General features: G+C 28.5%; 3 protein-coding genes and 1 long non-coding RNA gene across 13 annotated transcripts; 2 read left to right on the plus strand and 2 right to left on the minus strand.

Annotated features, from left to right (window-relative positions):
* The first annotated feature begins 2,725 nt into the window (after positions 1-2,725).
* Positions 2,726-5,374, plus strand: LOC103571260 (nuclear RNA export factor 2). Its single transcript, XM_008549366.2, has one exon. The coding sequence runs from the start codon at positions 2,880-2,882 to the stop codon at positions 4,446-4,448; it is 1,569 nt and encodes a 522-aa protein (XP_008547588.1). The 5' UTR covers positions 2,726-2,879; the 3' UTR covers positions 4,449-5,374.
* A 99-nt stretch (positions 5,375-5,473) lies between these two features.
* On the minus strand, positions 5,474-11,717 carry LOC103571258 (choline kinase alpha). 5 transcript variants are annotated; one of them, XM_053740263.1, is made up of 7 exons: positions 11,576-11,717; positions 11,359-11,507; positions 9,619-9,731; positions 8,986-9,465; positions 8,664-8,910; positions 7,232-7,396; positions 5,488-6,369 (listed from the first exon to the last, which is right to left on the minus strand). In XM_053740263.1, the coding sequence occupies exons 2-7, from the start codon at positions 11,374-11,376 to the stop codon at positions 6,250-6,252; spliced, it is 1,143 nt and encodes a 380-aa protein (XP_053596238.1). In that variant the 5' UTR covers positions 11,377-11,507; positions 11,576-11,717; the 3' UTR covers positions 5,488-6,249. The 5 variants fall into 5 exon arrangements, with proteins under 5 accessions (XP_008547578.1, XP_008547580.1, XP_008547582.1 ...); XM_008549356.3 differs by lacking the exons at positions 11,359-11,507; positions 11,576-11,717 and adding an exon at positions 10,005-10,366 and having other exon boundaries at positions 5,474-6,369; XM_008549358.3 differs by lacking the exons at positions 11,359-11,507; positions 11,576-11,717 and adding an exon at positions 9,811-9,979 and having other exon boundaries at positions 5,484-6,369.
* LOC103571259 (galactose mutarotase) lies at positions 11,222-18,121 on the plus strand. 6 transcript variants are annotated; one of them, XM_053740292.1, is made up of 5 exons: positions 11,222-11,313; positions 15,034-15,281; positions 16,824-17,020; positions 17,106-17,473; positions 17,545-18,121. In XM_053740292.1, exons 2-5 carry the CDS (start codon positions 15,112-15,114, stop codon positions 18,058-18,060), a joined length of 1,251 nt encoding a protein of 416 aa, XP_053596267.1. In that variant the 5' UTR covers positions 11,222-11,313; positions 15,034-15,111; the 3' UTR covers positions 18,061-18,121. The 6 variants fall into 6 exon arrangements, with proteins under 6 accessions (XP_053596267.1, XP_008547586.1, XP_053596260.1 ...); XM_053740285.1 differs by lacking the exon at positions 11,222-11,313 and adding an exon at positions 12,589-12,696; XM_053740300.1 differs by lacking the exon at positions 11,222-11,313 and adding an exon at positions 12,719-12,789.
* Positions 17,948-18,362, minus strand: LOC128668135 (uncharacterized). Its single transcript, XR_008403900.1, has 3 exons — positions 18,266-18,362; positions 18,120-18,183; positions 17,948-18,035 (listed from the first exon to the last, which is right to left on the minus strand). It is a non-coding gene; the product is annotated as an uncharacterized LOC128668135 (long non-coding RNA).
* Positions 18,363-19,016: the final 654 nt, after the last annotated feature.

Genomic DNA, 19,016 nt, shown 5'->3' on the forward strand with positions numbered 1-19,016 from the left:
TTTAAATTCAAAAGTAATATCGATAGTTAGTTTATAATTACCGCCCTATGAGTTTCCGTCCTGATTAATTTTTTATTTATTTGTTAATCATTTTATTATTAAGATTTGCTCTTGATGCAGTAAATCCGGTTTTGAGAAGACCACCCGGTAGACAAGTGCAACCAGGCGCACGCTCTCGCACCAAACAACCGCACCAACGTCGGCGAATCTCCAGGTTATTATTTTCACCAGTTATCGAATTAGTTGTTGTTGGCTTAACGGATACTCTCAGCATACACATTTATTTCTTATAACCAACACTATCATATCAAGAGGTCTTTTATACGAACTGTTAACAATATTCTTCAGCAAAAAAATTGACCCTTCACATTCGCGCTTTTGTTTTAAACCAGAATCTGTGATTAAATTTTTTTATTACTCAGATCTTTGGATTTTATACTGTACATATTGTAAAAAGATAAGTAAAATTTACCCAGTGGTTTCAAATTCGTCCATATTTCCCGCTGATTCTTATTTTCCTTATTTATTTATTTAATAAATTACACTCCGAAATTAGACTACACCTATTTTGGATTGTAAAAAATTTTGATGACTTTATTGTTTTCTTTAACAAGTCGACTAAATCGACGAATTTAATAATAAAAAAATAATTTTTACATACTTACAAGTATTAGATGGGTTCCAAAATTAATGAAAGCTTCTAGGTTTCAAATTATCATCGTAGATATTTTTTATACTTTTTCACTTCTTAAATCTTATGACTAATACCAAAAATTGTCATTTTTATCAACTTCTTCAATCACAGATTAAATTTATACAAAACTACAAGAAGATTTTATACAAGAGTTCCAAAAACGGATGCCTGCTTTAAAATTTTTACCAAAAAAATTCAAAAATTTGGTAAAATGACAACTTGGAATAAAATAATTTAAATTACAAAAAAAAAAAGCTATTTCATATTCTATTAATAGAATAAAAAAATAAGTCTTGTTAAGAATAAAAACAGTAATTTAGTAAAATATCAAAACGCAGAATAACTCAGAATTAGTCTAATAATCACATAAATGCAGAGCAGTGATCAGTGATTTTCGCATATGCCCGGAGCACTTGTTCTATAGACATCAGAAGCCCTTGAGGTCTTGATTATCGTCTCGTCTTCTCTTTTACATCTACATAAATCTTTAACATAAAAGTTTATGTACATGAGTGTAAAGTTTAGCAATTTAACTATTCTTCCCCATACCAGTCTATATCTAAAACTTGTACAAGCTCGTTGCTCATCGTCATCGTGTACCTCGTTGTTGGCGTACCGATTACAGCTCACTCGTTATGTTACTGCACTACCTACAACCTACAAACATCGTACATACTTATATTACTATACGTAACTTAAAAAAAAAAAACAGATTATTACTGTGATTACCTGCGCATAATGCAGCTACACGTATACATCCCCGTTCTACAATTTATTATTGAATCGCCGTAATAGTAGTTATCGTATATACTCTTCTATACTTTTTCGTCTCAAACAACCAAACCAATATATAAATATATATGTATATATACATACTCTTTCAACGCGGTATTCTGAAAATTGGATACTTATCTCCAAATACTTATACCCATATTCACATACTTATACTATATTATTTATAATAGTCATGTATGTAAAATAAATAAAAAAAAAATTATTAAGAAAATCGAGTTACTGGTGAATTTTAAATTTATGTTTGATCAATTTTTTAATTGTATTCATTTTTAGGCTGGTCGTTGATAGTTTTTTTGAATCAAATAATAAAAGTCTGTTGAAAATTTTTATTTTATTGCAATAATTACTTATTGATTTATTTATTCAATTTTGCGACATACTTTTATCTAAAGATAGAACAGAACAGAATATAACCAAATATTTATGTGTCGTTAATAAAATATTTTTGAATTTTATATATAAATAAATAAATATCACGTTTCTAGATGCCAGAAAGACATAAATAATAATTGACATCAAAAAAGCATGTGATTAACTCGGATAACTATTTGAGCTCAATCCGCAGTCAAATTGAGTATAAGCTCCAAGAAGTGAGTTCAAAAATTTTCTGCAATGAGAGATCTTTAGCCAAAAGTTCAGTTGAAAAATTTGTAGTAAATTTTTTATAGTCATGTAAATTAGATATACTTTTTTTGAAGTACCTGTTGTTCAAATTTCATGTCAAGTGATAAGAAAAAAGAGCTTATCTTAAAAATCAAGTCAAATTTGTAATTTGACAACTAGATGACCAAAGTGACAGAAAAAACTTTTTGAATTGGTCGACAATTTAATTTCATGTAACCAATTGTTAGCTTGTTTAACAAAAAGTCAAAAATTTTTTTTCTGCAGGGAGCCAAAAAGTTTAAACGTCTACTTTACATCATTCAGATGTGAACAAAATTTTTAATCAATTTTTAGAGCTGACTGGTTTTTTTTTTAAAATGGTAAACAAACTTTTAAAAAACTGTTTGCTTTTTTGGTGTTAAGTCACAATAAATTGAGCATTGAAGCGATATCTGTAAACAAATCCCAGAAATTTCATGACCAAAAAGTGACAGTTGATATTATAGTAAATGATTGCATCACAAGAACTTTTTGTTCGCGCGCGGTAATTCAAATGTTGATAAACTAATTTTCTGTAAGTACTGCCATCTCTTAATAATATTTTACACTAATTTATATTTTTACAAACTTGTTGTTGTTATTATTAATTGTGTTATTTTGATTTTAAATAACCTTAAGAGTAGACAGTGTTTACAAAAATTATAAGACTCAAAATATTATTGTTCAAGAAGACTAAAAAAAAATTTGTATTGATGGTAATTAGCTAATATAATTAATTAATAAAACAATGCAAAGCAACATACCTTTGACACCGGTCCAATTGGACGTATCATCAGCACTGAAATTGATAAAAAACGATGGGATGTTCAAAGAACGCACACTGATGGCCCGCAATGACGCCTGGCACAGAATAAAAATTCTCCATGGAAGTAAATATGACAAAGAATTTGTACTAAAGTCCATTCTTACCGCAGTCGAACCAGCTGACCTGATACCTGTGCGTTATCAGTCAATAGGCGTAGACGACACCTGTTTCATTGCACGAAACTGCGGTCCAGCAATCGAGAAATTATGCAAAAATAATTTGATTATCAAGATTCCCAACAGCGATCCACTGATTCTCGTGATAACACTCGCGTTTGCATCAATACAGGACCTGAAAGTAGCGATTCAGCCGCTGCTGATAGCATCCTTGACCAAAAGGTACGATGCCGCGAAGAAAAGTTTGAATTTAAAAAATTTCCACCGTCATGAAGACATCGCCAAACATGTCTACTGTCCACTGTCACAAACGCGTACCTTCAGTCATGTTTTGAAACTGACCAAAACCGCTCTTGCGTCATTTGAATCCCTGAATCTCCAGAACAACGACCTAGCCTGTCTAGCTGCGTTGGAAAGTCCCATCTTGTCGTCATTAAAAAATCTTGATTTGAGGAACAACAGTTTGATGGGCATTGAAACTCTCACCCCGCTACGGTCATTGGAGATAACAGAGCTCTGGCTTGATGGTAATCCGCTCTGTGAAAATTATTCCAGTGCTTCCCAGTACATTGAGTCAGTCAAAAAATACTGTCCCCATTTGCTGAAACTTGATGGCATTGACCTGGAAAATCAAAATATTCCACCGACTGTTGAAAACTATTTTCCTAATCGGAATGTTGAGAATTTGGTAAAACAATTCGCGTATCATTTTTTTATAATTCATGACCAGATGGACAAGTCAACCCTGCGGGGTCTGTATCACAAGCGGGCTTTATTCTCACTTACTTTGAACATAAACTCGGGAACTTCTAGGAAAAATCTCGGGGCGTATATGAGTGACAACAGAAATATGGCAAATCAGTCAGATCTAACAAGGAATCGTGATTTGCTGTATCTCGGACCGGATGAAATAATCGGCGCACTGAAAAGACTCCCTCGTTGTCTTCATGATAGAACGTCATTTAACTATGACGTTATTTTTGACGGTCGCGGTACTGTTGCTGTCACCGTGAATGGCCACTTCAAGATAGTTAACTCTGGTGGGCAAATCCTGTCATTCAATCGAACCTTTATTTTAATGGCACAACCGGATGATGAATTTGTTATTGTCAATGATCAGTACCACGTGGACACCAGTATCACACGTCCGATTTCACCGAATTTTGAAAAAAGACTGGCTGAAGACACTCATGAACTGACGAGCATGAGTCCAAGGGAAAAAAATGAAATGGTTGAGAAACTGATAAATGTCACGACCATGAACAGAGAGTGGGCCTTTAAATTTTTGGAAGAAACCAGGTGGGAATTGAAACGCGCGATCATCAACTTCATCAACGCCTACAGCTCTTCCATGCTACCTAAGGATGCATTTTGATTTTTTTTTTATTTATTTTTTCTATTGATAATTTAATTTTTTTATACCTGATGTAAATATATATAAGTGTATGATTAAAGATATTTTGATAAGTTATGAATGGGATTCTCAATCAGTGACCCTCACTTTTTAAAATATTCAATGACTTTTAACTGCCATAAGTTAATTAAAATTTTGTTAATAAATCAAAAAAAAATTCCAACATTAATCGGGAGAATAGACGAGGTTGCAATTTTGCAGAGACAGAATTTTAAAAAAATTACTTACAGTTGTCATCAATTAGGAGTCAAACGAAATTTGGAAAATAAATTTTAGTCTACGAAATTAAAAAATTCGAATTATAAAATTGACATGAAGTTTTACTAAAATTTATTTAACTCCTAATTGATGACAACTGTAAGAATTTTTTTTTAATTCTCCTTTTTTCAAGTAATGCTTCAATGTTTTTTTTAATTAATTAATAAAATTTTAATACACTAATGACAGTTATTTAAAATTTTGAAAAAGTGGAGAGTATTTTCTAAGAATGCCTTTAATTGAAAAATTACTTACACTTGTCATCAATTGGTTGAACGAAATTTGTAAATAAATTTCAGTAAAATTTTGATGTCAATTTTATAATTCGAAATGTCAAATTTTGTAGGCTAAAATTTAATAAAATTCGTTTAGTTCTCAATTGATGACAATTGTAATTAATTTAAAAAAAAATTTAATACAACAGCTCAAGGTCATTAAATATTTTAAAAGGGGGAATTAATTCCTTAATTAAGGGCACTGTCTGAGAATGCCTTTAAGTAAACAGTAATAATAAATTTTGTAATAACTGTAATAAATTATAAAAAATACCCAATTAACTTTTTTTATCTTGCTACCGATCTTTTCTAAACTAGATAAATTATTAAAGCCAGTAGTTTATCAAAAGAGATTTATTTGCTTTTTTTATTACAGATTTAATTAGAAAAATACATAATAATCCAAAGATACTTCAATCCATTAATCTGTAAAAATAATAAGGTCATTACAAAACGCTATTTTAATAAATAATAATTATAATAAATAAAGTAACTAATTACATCTAAAAATTTTTTTTTTGTTATCAGACTTTTAAAAATCGGTTCGCAATAAACTTAAATATTAAATAAAGATAAAAAATACAAAGATTAAAAATTTATATCATTTTATATTCACTACATTATTTTTAAGTGCACAATTTCTTCTATTAATTTTCTTAGAGAAGAAAAAAAAACAATAACTTTATAAGTACTAATCACTCGGGATTTACTAAGTACAATAATTTGTTATTCAGTCGTACTCAAATCCATCTTAAAAAAAAAAAAAAAAAAAAATTGTTATTTTTCCGTGTAAGTCATCGACTCATAACTTAATTCAAATTCCGTTGTTTTATACTTAATACAAATTCCATTGATGGTTTCAAGATAACAGGAAACGTAATAAGAATAATTATTATTATTGTTAATAATTATTCCGTCGGTCAACGACGCAGGCTATCAACCAACTCGTTGTCTATGCAGATGTTGACTATTAACTTGTACTTAAGCTTTTTATTTTTGATGTTATACTTTAAACATCGTTGTTATATATATTTATATTTATATAAATATACATATATTTTTTAAAAAATATAAAACGATGGTCTACGCTCAGTAAAGATGTCATTCGTCGTGTCATTTTTAAAACGATTGCTTATTATCCTATGGAGATCCAAGCAATCGAATTGATCTTGACTCTTATCAAAAATATTAAGAGCCTAGACATTGTGGCGCTTAGATTAGACATTTGTTCAGTCCGTGTGATCTTCCTTTCTTTTAATTCCACATTGTGGCTGACTTGCATTGATTGATGATTGGCTTATTTTTTCTTTCAAATGCTGGTAGGTCGATAGTCTGCATGTTGCATAGTCCTATTAAATAAAATAAAACAATAGTATGATAGTGTGGCAAATAAAAATATATTTATAGTTAAGAATTACAGGGTGACTGAGCCAGTAAATGAACGATCGTATTTTTAAATTTTAATATAAAGTAGAAGTAGAATTTCAACTCCCGTTATATTTATAATTATTATTTCGTGAGATTATTATATTATTTTATAGGTATGACTTTGGTCGCTTTGTTGAGGAATAAAATTCGTCAGCTTCGGAATCTAGACCGATAACGGAGCGTGAGAATGAGAGACGGGCTTCGGTGAAGTTTACTAGGGTAACCTGAGATGCAATGGTGATCTTTATTATTATAAATGTATCGTGTCCAAACAATGATTTTAAGTATAGCAGGGAGGACAAAAAATCATTAGAATCTGAATGTTGATAAATGTTGGAGGTTTCGTCACTTGTAACTTTATCAGCAACTCAATCACTCATATTATTGTTTAGACGATAGGATTTGAATGATTGTATAAAATTAGTACTCAGACAAGTCAGTCTAGAGTGAGACCTAAAGTCTGCTCGAGTTGGAATTGACTTTGCTCTTATTTCCGATTTCTTTTAATAATATATATAGTATCTACATATATTTTAAATGAATTTGAAGTTATTAAAAACCGCAGGATTGGGCGCTTAATAGCGCACCTCTGTTCTTACACCCGAAGACGTTGAATTCAATATCTCAGTTAATTCCTTTCCTTTAAATTATAATTGAAGTAGTAAAAGTTGTCAAGTAAATAGCAGCTAAATATTTTATTCATGTAATTATGATCAAAATTTTAATGATATTCATTCACTGGACCAACTACCCTTTTATTTTTTTATTAATATATATAATTACCCAGTAACCAAAGGGAATATTAGAATGACCAGCATTAACGACACTCCATAATCCCCAGAATAGATGACTAGCTAATGTAAATACTTTGACTTCTTCCATCAAACGATTTTCTTCAGCAACGCCTTCTTTGCCAGTTGTCTTCAAGTAACTTCTTATAAAATGGAGCTATTAAAAATAATAATTATTAATAAATTACCTGATTGCTTAGAGTTTTATCATCATAAGTTAAAAAAACTACTTTTTATTCTCCGTTGTTTTAATTTTTTGTTATTAATTAAATAGATAATTAATTTAATCAGTTATCAATTTAATAATAGTGACATATCATTTATATAATTTAATATGCATTAACTCCCATGATAAGAATGAGTTTTACGGTTTAATGATAAATAAAATAAATTATTTCAAAAAAAAAAAAAAAAAAAAAAAAAAAAAAAAAAAAAAGTAAGTCGTTGAATAATTGACAGTAAGCACTCAAAGTATTAGACAACCATCAAAATTTAATAAAAGTAAAATAAAAAAAAAACTAAATTTTTTTTGTCAAATTGATAAAAAAAAATAGAATTTAATATTAATTGTAAAAAGGATGGCTTGGAAGTGAAGAGATATCATATACCATTGTACAGTATATCTCATGGCTTCAAAGGATCCTTTGACAGAAGTTGGCAAGATTGAAAAAGCCACAATCGGCTTATTGACAATTGTTTTATTGACGGAGACTGATTATTTAATTATTGAGAGAGTGCGTGTTGAAGGTACTCGAGTTTTGAAGAAGTTGATATTCATCAGGGACCCAGAGGATGTGGTGTCCCCATCAGGGCTGTGCCACGAGTTGATGCTCTAGCAATAATCATCACCCGTAGTTGTATTCTCTTCTGCGTATTTGACAGATAATATATTTCTCAGTTCGAGTTAAACTGTCTCTTGGGTCCATTGTAATGCCACGGCATCATTTGCTCATCATTATCCAGTTTTCCATTAGGATCCAGGCCTCAGCCTTGTCTCATTGATCATTGCAGTCTAGAGTCCTGTGAAACTGATACATACACACGCAACGCACGCCAACGTGGCCCTACCCCTCAATATTAACAACCCGCATATCACATAATTTAAACTTCTGATTTGATTTTACGATACTAATGTAATAATTATACTTCACATGACTTTAATGTACTGCAGCATACACGTGATCGTTTATTTAATTTAACACTTTATGTTAAATGATTTTAAATTATTTAATGATTTAATAACTAAATCAAGTAGATCACGTGTACGCCCGTTTACTTTATATTTAAAAAAAAAGTGCAATATAATTGAACGGTGAAATAAATTATTTGAATATCAAAAACGATAAATGAAAAATAAATTTAAATGAAGGTTTTATTCTTACCCACATCATCTTATTAGTATTCCCTAGCCATCAACAACGTACCTTTTGTTCGTCCGTTGGTCCAGATCCAGTTCTCTCGTGGAAGAATGGATACTCCTCAGCTGTGTAATCGTACTGCCACTCGACAAAGTGATTAGCCAGGTCAAATCCACGGTAATTGTATGAGCAATACTCAAAATCAATAATTACTAATTCACGTTTGCGGCTGTTTTGACGCAGCAATATATTACCCTCCTGCATGTCATTGTGACAAAATACTATTGGATATTTATGTTGTGATACAAAAGATCTACAATAAAAAAAATAATTTTTAATTGAGTTCCTGGGAAATTGAATAAAAAAATGTGTAAATAAAAATATTAACCTGAACCAAGCGATCTCTGCGCTGAAGTTGATGGACTTTACTGCCTCAATATGTTTCATCAGGTGCGTGTCAACCTCGTCAACGTTTTTTAGCACTTCTTCAGCACTAGTGCGCCACTTGGCCATAGTGTCCCATAACCAAGTGGGCTCCTTGTTTATGGGCACCTGCATCATATGTAGATGTGCCATTTTTTCAGCAGTCAGTGCACTCAGCTCAGGATCCGCGAGCTCTTTGGTCAGCAAGGGACGTGCTGGTATATACTCTTCGATTCTACCACCCGGGAAGACTCCATGGAGTTTCGGGCCAAGTTTACGTTCAGACAGTAGGGTAAAAATAACAGATTCCGTGATAATACTTTCCATTGCACGTTCACCATGTGTCTGCCCGTATATTCTTAGTAATACTTGACGGGGTTCACCACGCAGAGGCGTTGTACCTTCAGGTAACTGTACATTGTACACCCAGTTACTTAATCCTCCACTAAAAAATATTTAAATCCAAAATTAACAAGATAAAATTTTTTCTCCAATAAAACTTTTTTTTCCACGTACATTACAGCTATTTTATATAATTAGTATCGTTTAATAAAATAATTAAATTACTTACATATATAATAATAATAAAATAACATACCTTATATGTTTTAATACTATATTATCAGAGTTGACATGCTTCCATACACCATGAAGATAATCGCGACAGATTCTTGCTGCAGTTGCCCTCATTTCAGGATTGCTATCAGACATCTAAATAATAAAAAATGAAATTCATTAACCAATACTTGAATTTTAAATAAATATTTAATGATTGACATTTGGATGTTACAGGTATAAATGATTAATTTATTAAACAGATGACAGGTGATTGGTCCACATGTGAATGCTTGGACGTACTGTAGTCCTGAGTGATAAGGAAGGATTATTGCTGACGTTAATTATATTTTTAATTGATGATGATTGACTTAATGCTCGGTAGCGCCGCAGTGTCAGATCGTTTTGTCATAATTATAATAGACTTGCCTGAGTAAACATAACGTAATGCAAAGTTTCATTGAGTTTACCAGAGCTACCCGATCCTGATGGCAATCTACTTGTCTGTCGAGCTGATGTACCAGTATTTTGATTTCCGTGCTGTTGCAAGTGCATTTTATAACTGGTACAGTATCGTATCAAATAATGAAACTACACTAATGCAATTTTCAGCACGACCTCGAGGATGATTAAAGAAATACTAGTATATTTATATATTATATACTTTGCTGAGTCTGCGCGCATTCGCGATCAATATTTACATAAACGTGTACTTATAATCTACTAACAAGTTAAATTACATTAATAATATTATAATCTCTCCAAATCTTGTATATTCTTTTAATGATGATCTACAATAAGATAATTATATACTTATCTATAATAAAGTTTAAATTGTTATCTTATTTTTTTACGTTTTATTTCAATTCGAGTTTTTTTATTGGATTATTTATTAATAATTTTTATTACGGTAATAAATACATGGTTTTATAAATAATAATATTAATAAATTTTAAAAACAAGTGACTGGTAAATTATATATTTTTTTTTATCAGAATTTAGTCGACTTTTTTATTCTTATAGTATATTAATAATAAATATGATAAATTTAATAGAATAAAAATTTATTTCAGACGCTAATAAATTATCGATAAATTAATCATCATGATGATTAATCAAGGAAAAAAAAATTCATTGTTATCATATGTAAAATATTACTATCATTAAAATTTTAATAAAATCTAAAACTTAATAATAATATATTGTTTTTTTTTTTTTTACTTTATTTTTATATCACACTAAAAAAAACCCTGGGATTTCCATTTTTATTATCGAGAATAAAGAGAAAGTTCTAGGCTACTCACTCTAAATTTAGATACCGAACAATGAAAATAAATAATTAATAAAAATAATTTAGTAATCAAAAAAAATAAATGCAATTAATAAATTGCAAATATGCCTGCGTGCTAATTAATAAATTTATAGAATATGAAATATAAAATAAATGATACCTGAGTTCATATTGAAATAAAATTTAAATTAATATTGTCAAGAAAATTTAAAAAAATAGTCAGCGAGAAAAGAGCTTCAGGTCTTACTGCCACGTTTACAAAATACTATAATAACATTTCCGGTTTATTGTAATGACTGACGTACCGGCATTACTAGAAGTGCAATAATATTTAATACAGACGTACATATTATTGCGTTTAAAATCGACCTCTTATCGCACTTTAGTCACCTGCAGTATTTGCTTTTATTTATCGAACATTGCACTGTCTTAAAAAAATAAAAACACGTATGTAACTTAAAAATATTTATGCATATATCGAACGAAACATACCTTATTTTTCATACCCATTGTTTGATTTTAAATCGTTTATTTATTTAATGAAACAGAGTCAAAGCCGGCAAAGTTCACTGATTTCTTAATACTATTATTTAAAACTATAAGGCCTCGTTTCAAATTATTTAGAGTCGACAATTTATAGCCTGTTTTATTTATAAACTAATTAGTTTCTTTTTTTTTTTTTTAATTTCAATTTACGTAAACTTTTTACCTGAAGTAAAAGTTTTTTGGTAATAATAAATATTTATTTTTATTTGTTAATTAATTATTTAATTAATTTATGGAGAGGAGTTTTATCTTGAACGGGCGATACGTCGAAAGTGAATGAAGGAAACGAGTAATGCAGCGTTCAACTGTAGTTGTTTGCACCGGCTCATATATTTCTTGGTGGTGGGAATTCCTCAGTACATTTTACCGGGAAAGGGAAATTATTTTTTTCTTTTTAAGTAGGGGCAATACGTATGTCTGTATTTACTTATATATAAATATACATTTATAAATATATATATTTAAATGTATTCATGGATGTACTGGCAATTATCCAATTTTAATCTTAAGATAAATTATCAATACGGCTTAAAATAGAGGTGCCATTTTTGGTCACTTTAGTCCAGATTTGGACATTTGAAAAATGAAAATTAAATAAATTTTAAAATACGCAATGCCATAATTAATTTTTAAAATTTTTTCACATTATTACACAACAAGACTTTTTTTTTATTTTAAATTAAATGTCCAAAAATGGAGCAGTGGCCAAAAATGGTACTTCTGTCCATGATACTGAAGTTAGCCGTCTAATAAATTTTTGATCTTTCTTCAAAACGATAAATTATAAAAAAAAATATTTGAAAAAATTGCACATATAATTTTTTAAATTTTTTATATGTGCATATTTTTGGTTTTTTTTTTCTTGTAAACAATTTTTTAAAAAAAGATTTTAAACTTTTTATTGGCTGCTAACTTCAGTCATCTTTTGTCCCACATTTAAATTAACTTATAAAAAATAAAATTTGAATTTTTAATTAATTTTTTTTACTTACGAAGTATAAAAATAAATATTTATTCTAAGCAATTATTTAAATTTTTCAAGAGTTCATATATTTTTTTTTTCTTGCTAATAAGGAAAAACTTCAATACCAAAAAATTAATAGGAAAAAATTTTGCATTAATTAAAGTAAAATTTGAATTAATAATTAGATAATAGATTTATAATAAGAGGGAATTATCTTGTGAGTGATTACGAGAAATGATCAAGGCTGACCAAGTGCTAAGTATTTTGAAATAGTATTCTCATGCTGCAGACTTGAAAACATCTCGTGATTTAACTCTGAGGTATTTTGTTTATAACGAATAAATTAATTTTTTTTTCTTTGTTAAACAATGCGTCAGTCTGACGTTTTTTTTTATTTATTTAAGTTGTAAAACGTAAGACATATTTTCTTTGATGTTTTAGTTATATAAATATAATAATGTTTGCTTTACGGGTACAATAAACTGTTATCAGTGTAGTTTAAGTTATAAAACTTTATCTCAGATGTTTTATTAAAATTCATTTCAACAAGTGACCATTTACATTTTTTTTAAAATTATTTTGTTTTAATTAAATAATAATTTCTTTTTTAATATCAATGGAAATTATTTTCTGATCACTTTTAAGTTCATCATATTTGTTATTTCGTAATAACTTTATTGGTTTCGTTTTTTTAGATAAAAAATAACTTGAGGCTACGACTAATATATTGGTCAACGTTTTCTTATTATTTCATGTCACGTATAATTTGATTTAATCATCAATAGATAATTTGAAGTATTGAATACTAAAGAAATAAATTAACATAAGTTAAAAAAATATTAAAATATATATGACTTACTTTTGAGTTTCTAGATAAATTTATATTGACAGGTATTTATTTGCCTGTAAAAAATTTAATCAACCCCTGATTAATAATGTAAATATTCTACTTTAATCATTTAATTACATGTCCGATAACAAGTGTTACTTTTTTTTTTAAACTCGAATAATATTGTCGATAAAAAAGTCATACTGAAGTTAACCGACGTCTAGTAATTTTTTAATTTTTTTAAAAATGATAAATTGCAAAAAAAAAAAATATTTAAAAAATTGCACCTGTAGTTTTTAAAATTTTGTACATGTGCATTTTTTTAGTTTTTTTATTTTGTAATTAATTTGTTTGAAAAAAGAAATCCAAAATTTTTAATTGTCTGCTAACTTCATGGTCATATAAAAAATTATTTAAGCAAAAAAAAAGTATATAAAATATAAAATAAATTAGAAATAAAATAATTATCAATTATTGAACGGTTGTTTTTTATCAGTTAATGTCAATAAGGAAATTATTTATCAATAGATTTAAAATCCTGATACAAAGAAGAATTAAAATAAAATTCTTGTCAATAATTTTTTTTTCTTTTTTTTTTTTTTATTAATATAGAGGCTGATAAAAAAATCGTCGTTAAATTTATAGAGCGAGAATTTTTATGGATTTTCTTTTACGTTTTGTGTTGATCCTTGAATATAATCCTTGAGCCGTTGGCTGATTCAATCAGTTTCCCTTCACTAGTAAGTTTCAAAGACTCGTGATACAAAGTTTTAAAATATAAATATTTAAATATTAAACTTTTAAAAATGAATAACTCAATAAATAAAATAAATAAGCTCTTATGCTTAAGCAGTCTTCTATACATTTACTTTCGGTTTGTACAATATTGGTAATTATTATAATGATAGTTTTATCATTTCACAACGCGGTTTCAAAGTCCACGGAAACTACTGAATATATATTTTAAATTTTCGTAAACTAATCCAATCTTATTAATCACGCGTTTAAATGCCTGGCAACCAGACAAATTATAAAACACAAATTCTAAGTAATTATAGCAGTTAATTACAATGAGTTTGTAAAATTATATACATATATTTATTTTATTAACTAGTCGGTTTATGAAATTTAAAAAACTAGACTTTAAATATAAAGATAAGCTGATTGATCGACACGCGCGTAAGTCTTCATTGATATTTTCGAGGGCAAGGTCACAATCTATAAAATATTTTTTTAAATTTTATTTAAATAATCTGACATTTGATAAAAATTGTCTGTAGTCCACTAGTTCGATCAATATATAAATATATATGTTATAAAATATTAAATCAATGAAAATATGTTTCATGATCGGGAGTACTTTTGTACAAGATTTACATTTTTATTTATTTTATAAATAGAAAGTAATAAAGACTGAGTTCTATTAATTTTTTAAATTCAAATAGAAGTCTGTGACAAAATTGACTAGAAAAAAAATTGATAATTAGTTTGTAGTTGAATAAATAAATTTAAAAATTATTTTTCTTGATAATAATTGATAATTATAAAAATTTGAAGTAAACAATTAAATCTTAAAGTGCAATAACAAGTACCTGGTTAAATTCTTTAGCAAATAAATTGTTGGTTCACATTCAATAATATTTACTTGCTCTCAATGACAAACATAAGTATTAAGTAAATAAATTGTTAGATAATTAAATATTTTTATTGAAATATTTGTTTGTAATTTAAGTACTTAAAGTTTTTACTTTGAAGATTAATTAAAGAATGCATTTCTGACAGTTAAATAATTTTAGAATTAAATTAAATAATGTCATTGTGTTCTCAGGGAGAGCAGCATCGATTTAATAACTGTTCAATTGATATTCTGTTGAATTGAATTAATTTTATTTTATTGAGCAAAGGAATGAATGAAAAAGATAAAAGTAAGAAAAAACCTACGCAGAAAATGAAAAAACGTAAATTTTATGGAAATCAATACACGGATAGTAAGAAAGAAAAAAAAATAGCAAGCGACCCGGTAGATTTGAAAATAAATGATGCCAGTGCTGATAAAGAGGATGGAAAATTACAAAGGTATTGATAACAATAAATTTTATTATGTGAGATTGAGAATCGGAGTAGAAAATTTGAGTTCTATCCTACAAGTTGGTGATTAAATTGATATTGTTTGTATTTTTATTTTAATATGATATATTATTCGTTTATTATTATTATTAATTATAATAATTAATATAAATTCTAATTAAGTCGTCCGCAAAAAAAAAAGAAAAAAAAAATAGTAAACAGATGTCTATGAATAGTCGTTAGTTTATTATAAAATCATCATTAAATCATTTTATTTAATTGGAGAGTATTGAGAAGATAAAACAGATATAAGCAAAGAAGAAAAATAAATAAATAAAATAAAAATTAATAGTGCTTGTAGCTTGATACGTCAATAAATAAAGGAGAGTATGTGGTTATTGTTTTCATAGATTTTGGATAAATATCGAGATTACAGACAGTAGTTTTTATTTTATTGACCGCAATCTCTGACGATGTCTATTTTTTTTTTTTTCTTTTTAATCATCAAGTGTCAAAAGATGCTGAAAGTAGCCGACATCTGAGAATTTTAGTGTTTTTAATTACCAAGTTAATTGTCAACAGAAAGTTTTTTAAAAAATATACACAATAAAATTGTTGAAAATTCTTCACATGGATTTTTAAAAATTTTCGCTTGTCAGTATTTTCAAGGCACACTTGCTCGCTAAAAATGAATTTGTGAAATTCACTGCTAATCAGTGGACAGTCACCATTTCTCCAGCTTTAAGTATACCACTAATTCAAACAGTGTTATACTTGTAGCTAACTCCCAGTGCATATTCACTGATTCGTAGTCAATTTCACTAATTAATTTTTAGAGAGTGGCTTTATGACATCTATTAGATATCAGTTTTGAGGCCTATCAATAAGGCACCAAAATGATGAGTGCGAATGTTGCAGACATCAGACGAATTAAAAATGATTAATAAATAGAGTAGATAATTAATAAAATAAAATCGACGCTGAAAATTTTTTTTTAAGTAAATCATAAAAAAAGAATATTTAAAGTACATGCACATAAAAGAAACAAATTTGTTTTTTGTTCTTTTAAATCACAAAGTGCCAAATAATGCTGAGAGAAGCGGACATTTGACAGTTTTATTGACTTCAATTACCAAATGTAGTATATTAATAATATGGACAATGAGTTCAATGAGTTTCTTCCCGGGTGAGGCCTTTAGTATTTCGTCAGCGTCAAGTAACGCAACTTCTTACGTTTCAGAATATTATTTTTCATTGTTAATATTCATGACTAAATAAGTAAATTATTTATTTTTTCTTTATATTTCTTGAATATTAAATATATATTGTAAGGTGTTTATTGTTTATGAACTTACGTGCGATACAAGAAATTTAAAAAGATTAAATTCCAAGTTAAATAAAATATATTACGTAATAACTCGCGTTATCAGAAATTACACACGTATTTTAACTACAGTTAACGCCTACACCTTTACGATATTAAGTTATTTATTTAATAAATAAAACTGTATTACTGGGAGTATAAAAAATAACAAATTTTTTATTTTTTAGACCTGCGATGGCTGGTACAATAGAAATGAAACCTTGGGGTAATTTTGAGGGAAAAGAAGTAAAATTATTTACATTAAAAAATAATAACGGACAGGAAGTTGATGTTTTAAATTACGGAGCTACGATAAGAGCTGTGAGAACACCCGATAAAGGTGGGCGTATCAGTGACGTTGTTTTAGGTTTCGATGATATTAATGGTACTGATTATAAAACATTATTAAATTTAATTAATCGTATTATCTTTTTAAATATTTACTAATTATTTAATTTACTATCATACAGGATATCTTGGAAAAGACAATCCGTATTTTGGAGCCACGGTAGGCCGCGTTGCTAATCGCATTGGAAAAGGTAAATTTAAAATAGACGGTGTTGAATTTTCTGTATCAAAAAATATCGGCGAGAATACTTTACACGGCGGATTCAAAGGATGGAATTCCATGATATGGGAATCGGTTATCAGAAATGACTCACTGGTTATGAGTTTACTGAGCAAAGATAATGATGAAGGTTTTCCTGGAGACGTCATAGCAACGACGATATTCAAATTCTCAGATGACGGTTCATTGACGATTGAAATGAAAGCCTGTGCTACCAAAGCTACACCAATTAATTTAACTAATCACAGTTATTTCAATTTAGCCGGCCATGTTAGTATTTTTTTCAAGCTGAGTTTACACTTTAATTTTTATACAATTTTTTATCTTGTTTATTTATCCAGGATACGAACTCAGCAGAACTTTATAAACATTCGATAATGGTGAATGCAGATCGGTGGACAGTAACAGACGCCGACAGCATTCCAACGGGTGAAATAAGACCCGTAGAAAATAGTATAATGGACCTAAGATCACCTACAGTGCTTGGTGATGTCATTAACCAAGTACCCGGCGGTGGGTATGATTACAACTTCTGTCTTACTGATGACTTTGGTAAAAAACCAAAGACTAAAGAACGTCTAGTTGCCAAAGTCGTACATCCAGAGTCGGGCAGAGTCTTGGAAACTTTTTCCAATCAACCCGGGGTTCAATTGTACACCAGTAATTTTATTCCGGATAAAAATACCAGTGGTATTGTTGGCAAGGAGGGGAAAACTTACTTCAAACATGCGGCTTTGTGTCTTGAGACTCAAAATTATCCTGACGCTGTCAATCATGAAAACTTTCCTGACAGTATTCTTAGACCTGGTGACATCTACAATCACGTTGTCGTCTACAAATTTACCGTTGAGAAATAAATGAGTTTATAAATCAATTATTAGTATTATTGATAAAATAAAGTTATAAACTTTCATACCATTTAATTGTTTAATTACTCTGAAGACTCACTTATAAATAATAAATCTAATCAGTCTTCTTTGCTTTAAAAATAATTGTCTAATATTTAAATCATAGTCTTTTCATAATTACAACGTATAATAATTATATATGAATCACACTTACAATCCGACGTATCAACAGTATCTGTACAGTATTACAATTATAATAATTAGTAATTATCATTGATTGATTATTATTACAACTATAGGGGCTAAATGTTGACGACTATGTTGATAAAGATGGGGAGAGATTGACATCAAGTGGATTGTGCTTTACTTTTACGGATGATTGGCCAACAGAATCGATGCTTTTCAGTAGTCTGTCTTCCCGTTGCGTTATGACGGGGTCTGCAGCTGGGGTATAACGATCTGATATCCATCCTTCTAAATTATACCCAATGAATCCAATTATCCCAGCGAATGGTAGGGTCACAATTGGTACATATCTCTTTAAGACATTCATCAATACTCCTGCCCACATTTTTTGAGTTTTTTGGACTAGATTTAAAAACAATAAATTAATTATCATTAAAAATACATTGACGTATAGATCCTGAAGCTAGCAATGATACAGGTCTTAAATTTTTGAATTTTTTTCAAAACGATAAATTATAAAAAAAATTGCGCTTAAAATTTTTTAAATTTTCTACATGTGCATATTTTTTTTTATTATTGATTTGTTAAAAAAAATAAAAAAATTGCAATCGACTACAAACTTCAAGGTCATAAGTGAGCAGACAATTACTGATTTTCGAATTTTTTTACAATAATTAAATTTGAAGAAAAAAAAATATCCACATGTAGAAAATTTAAAAAACTAGAGTTTCAATTTTTTATAATTCATCGTTTTGAAAAAATCCAAAATTATTAGACAG

Source organism: Microplitis demolitor, chromosome 1, assembly GCF_026212275.2.
Source record: "Microplitis demolitor isolate Queensland-Clemson2020A chromosome 1, iyMicDemo2.1a, whole genome shotgun sequence".
Lineage (NCBI taxonomy): Eukaryota > Metazoa > Arthropoda > Insecta > Hymenoptera > Braconidae > Microplitis > Microplitis demolitor.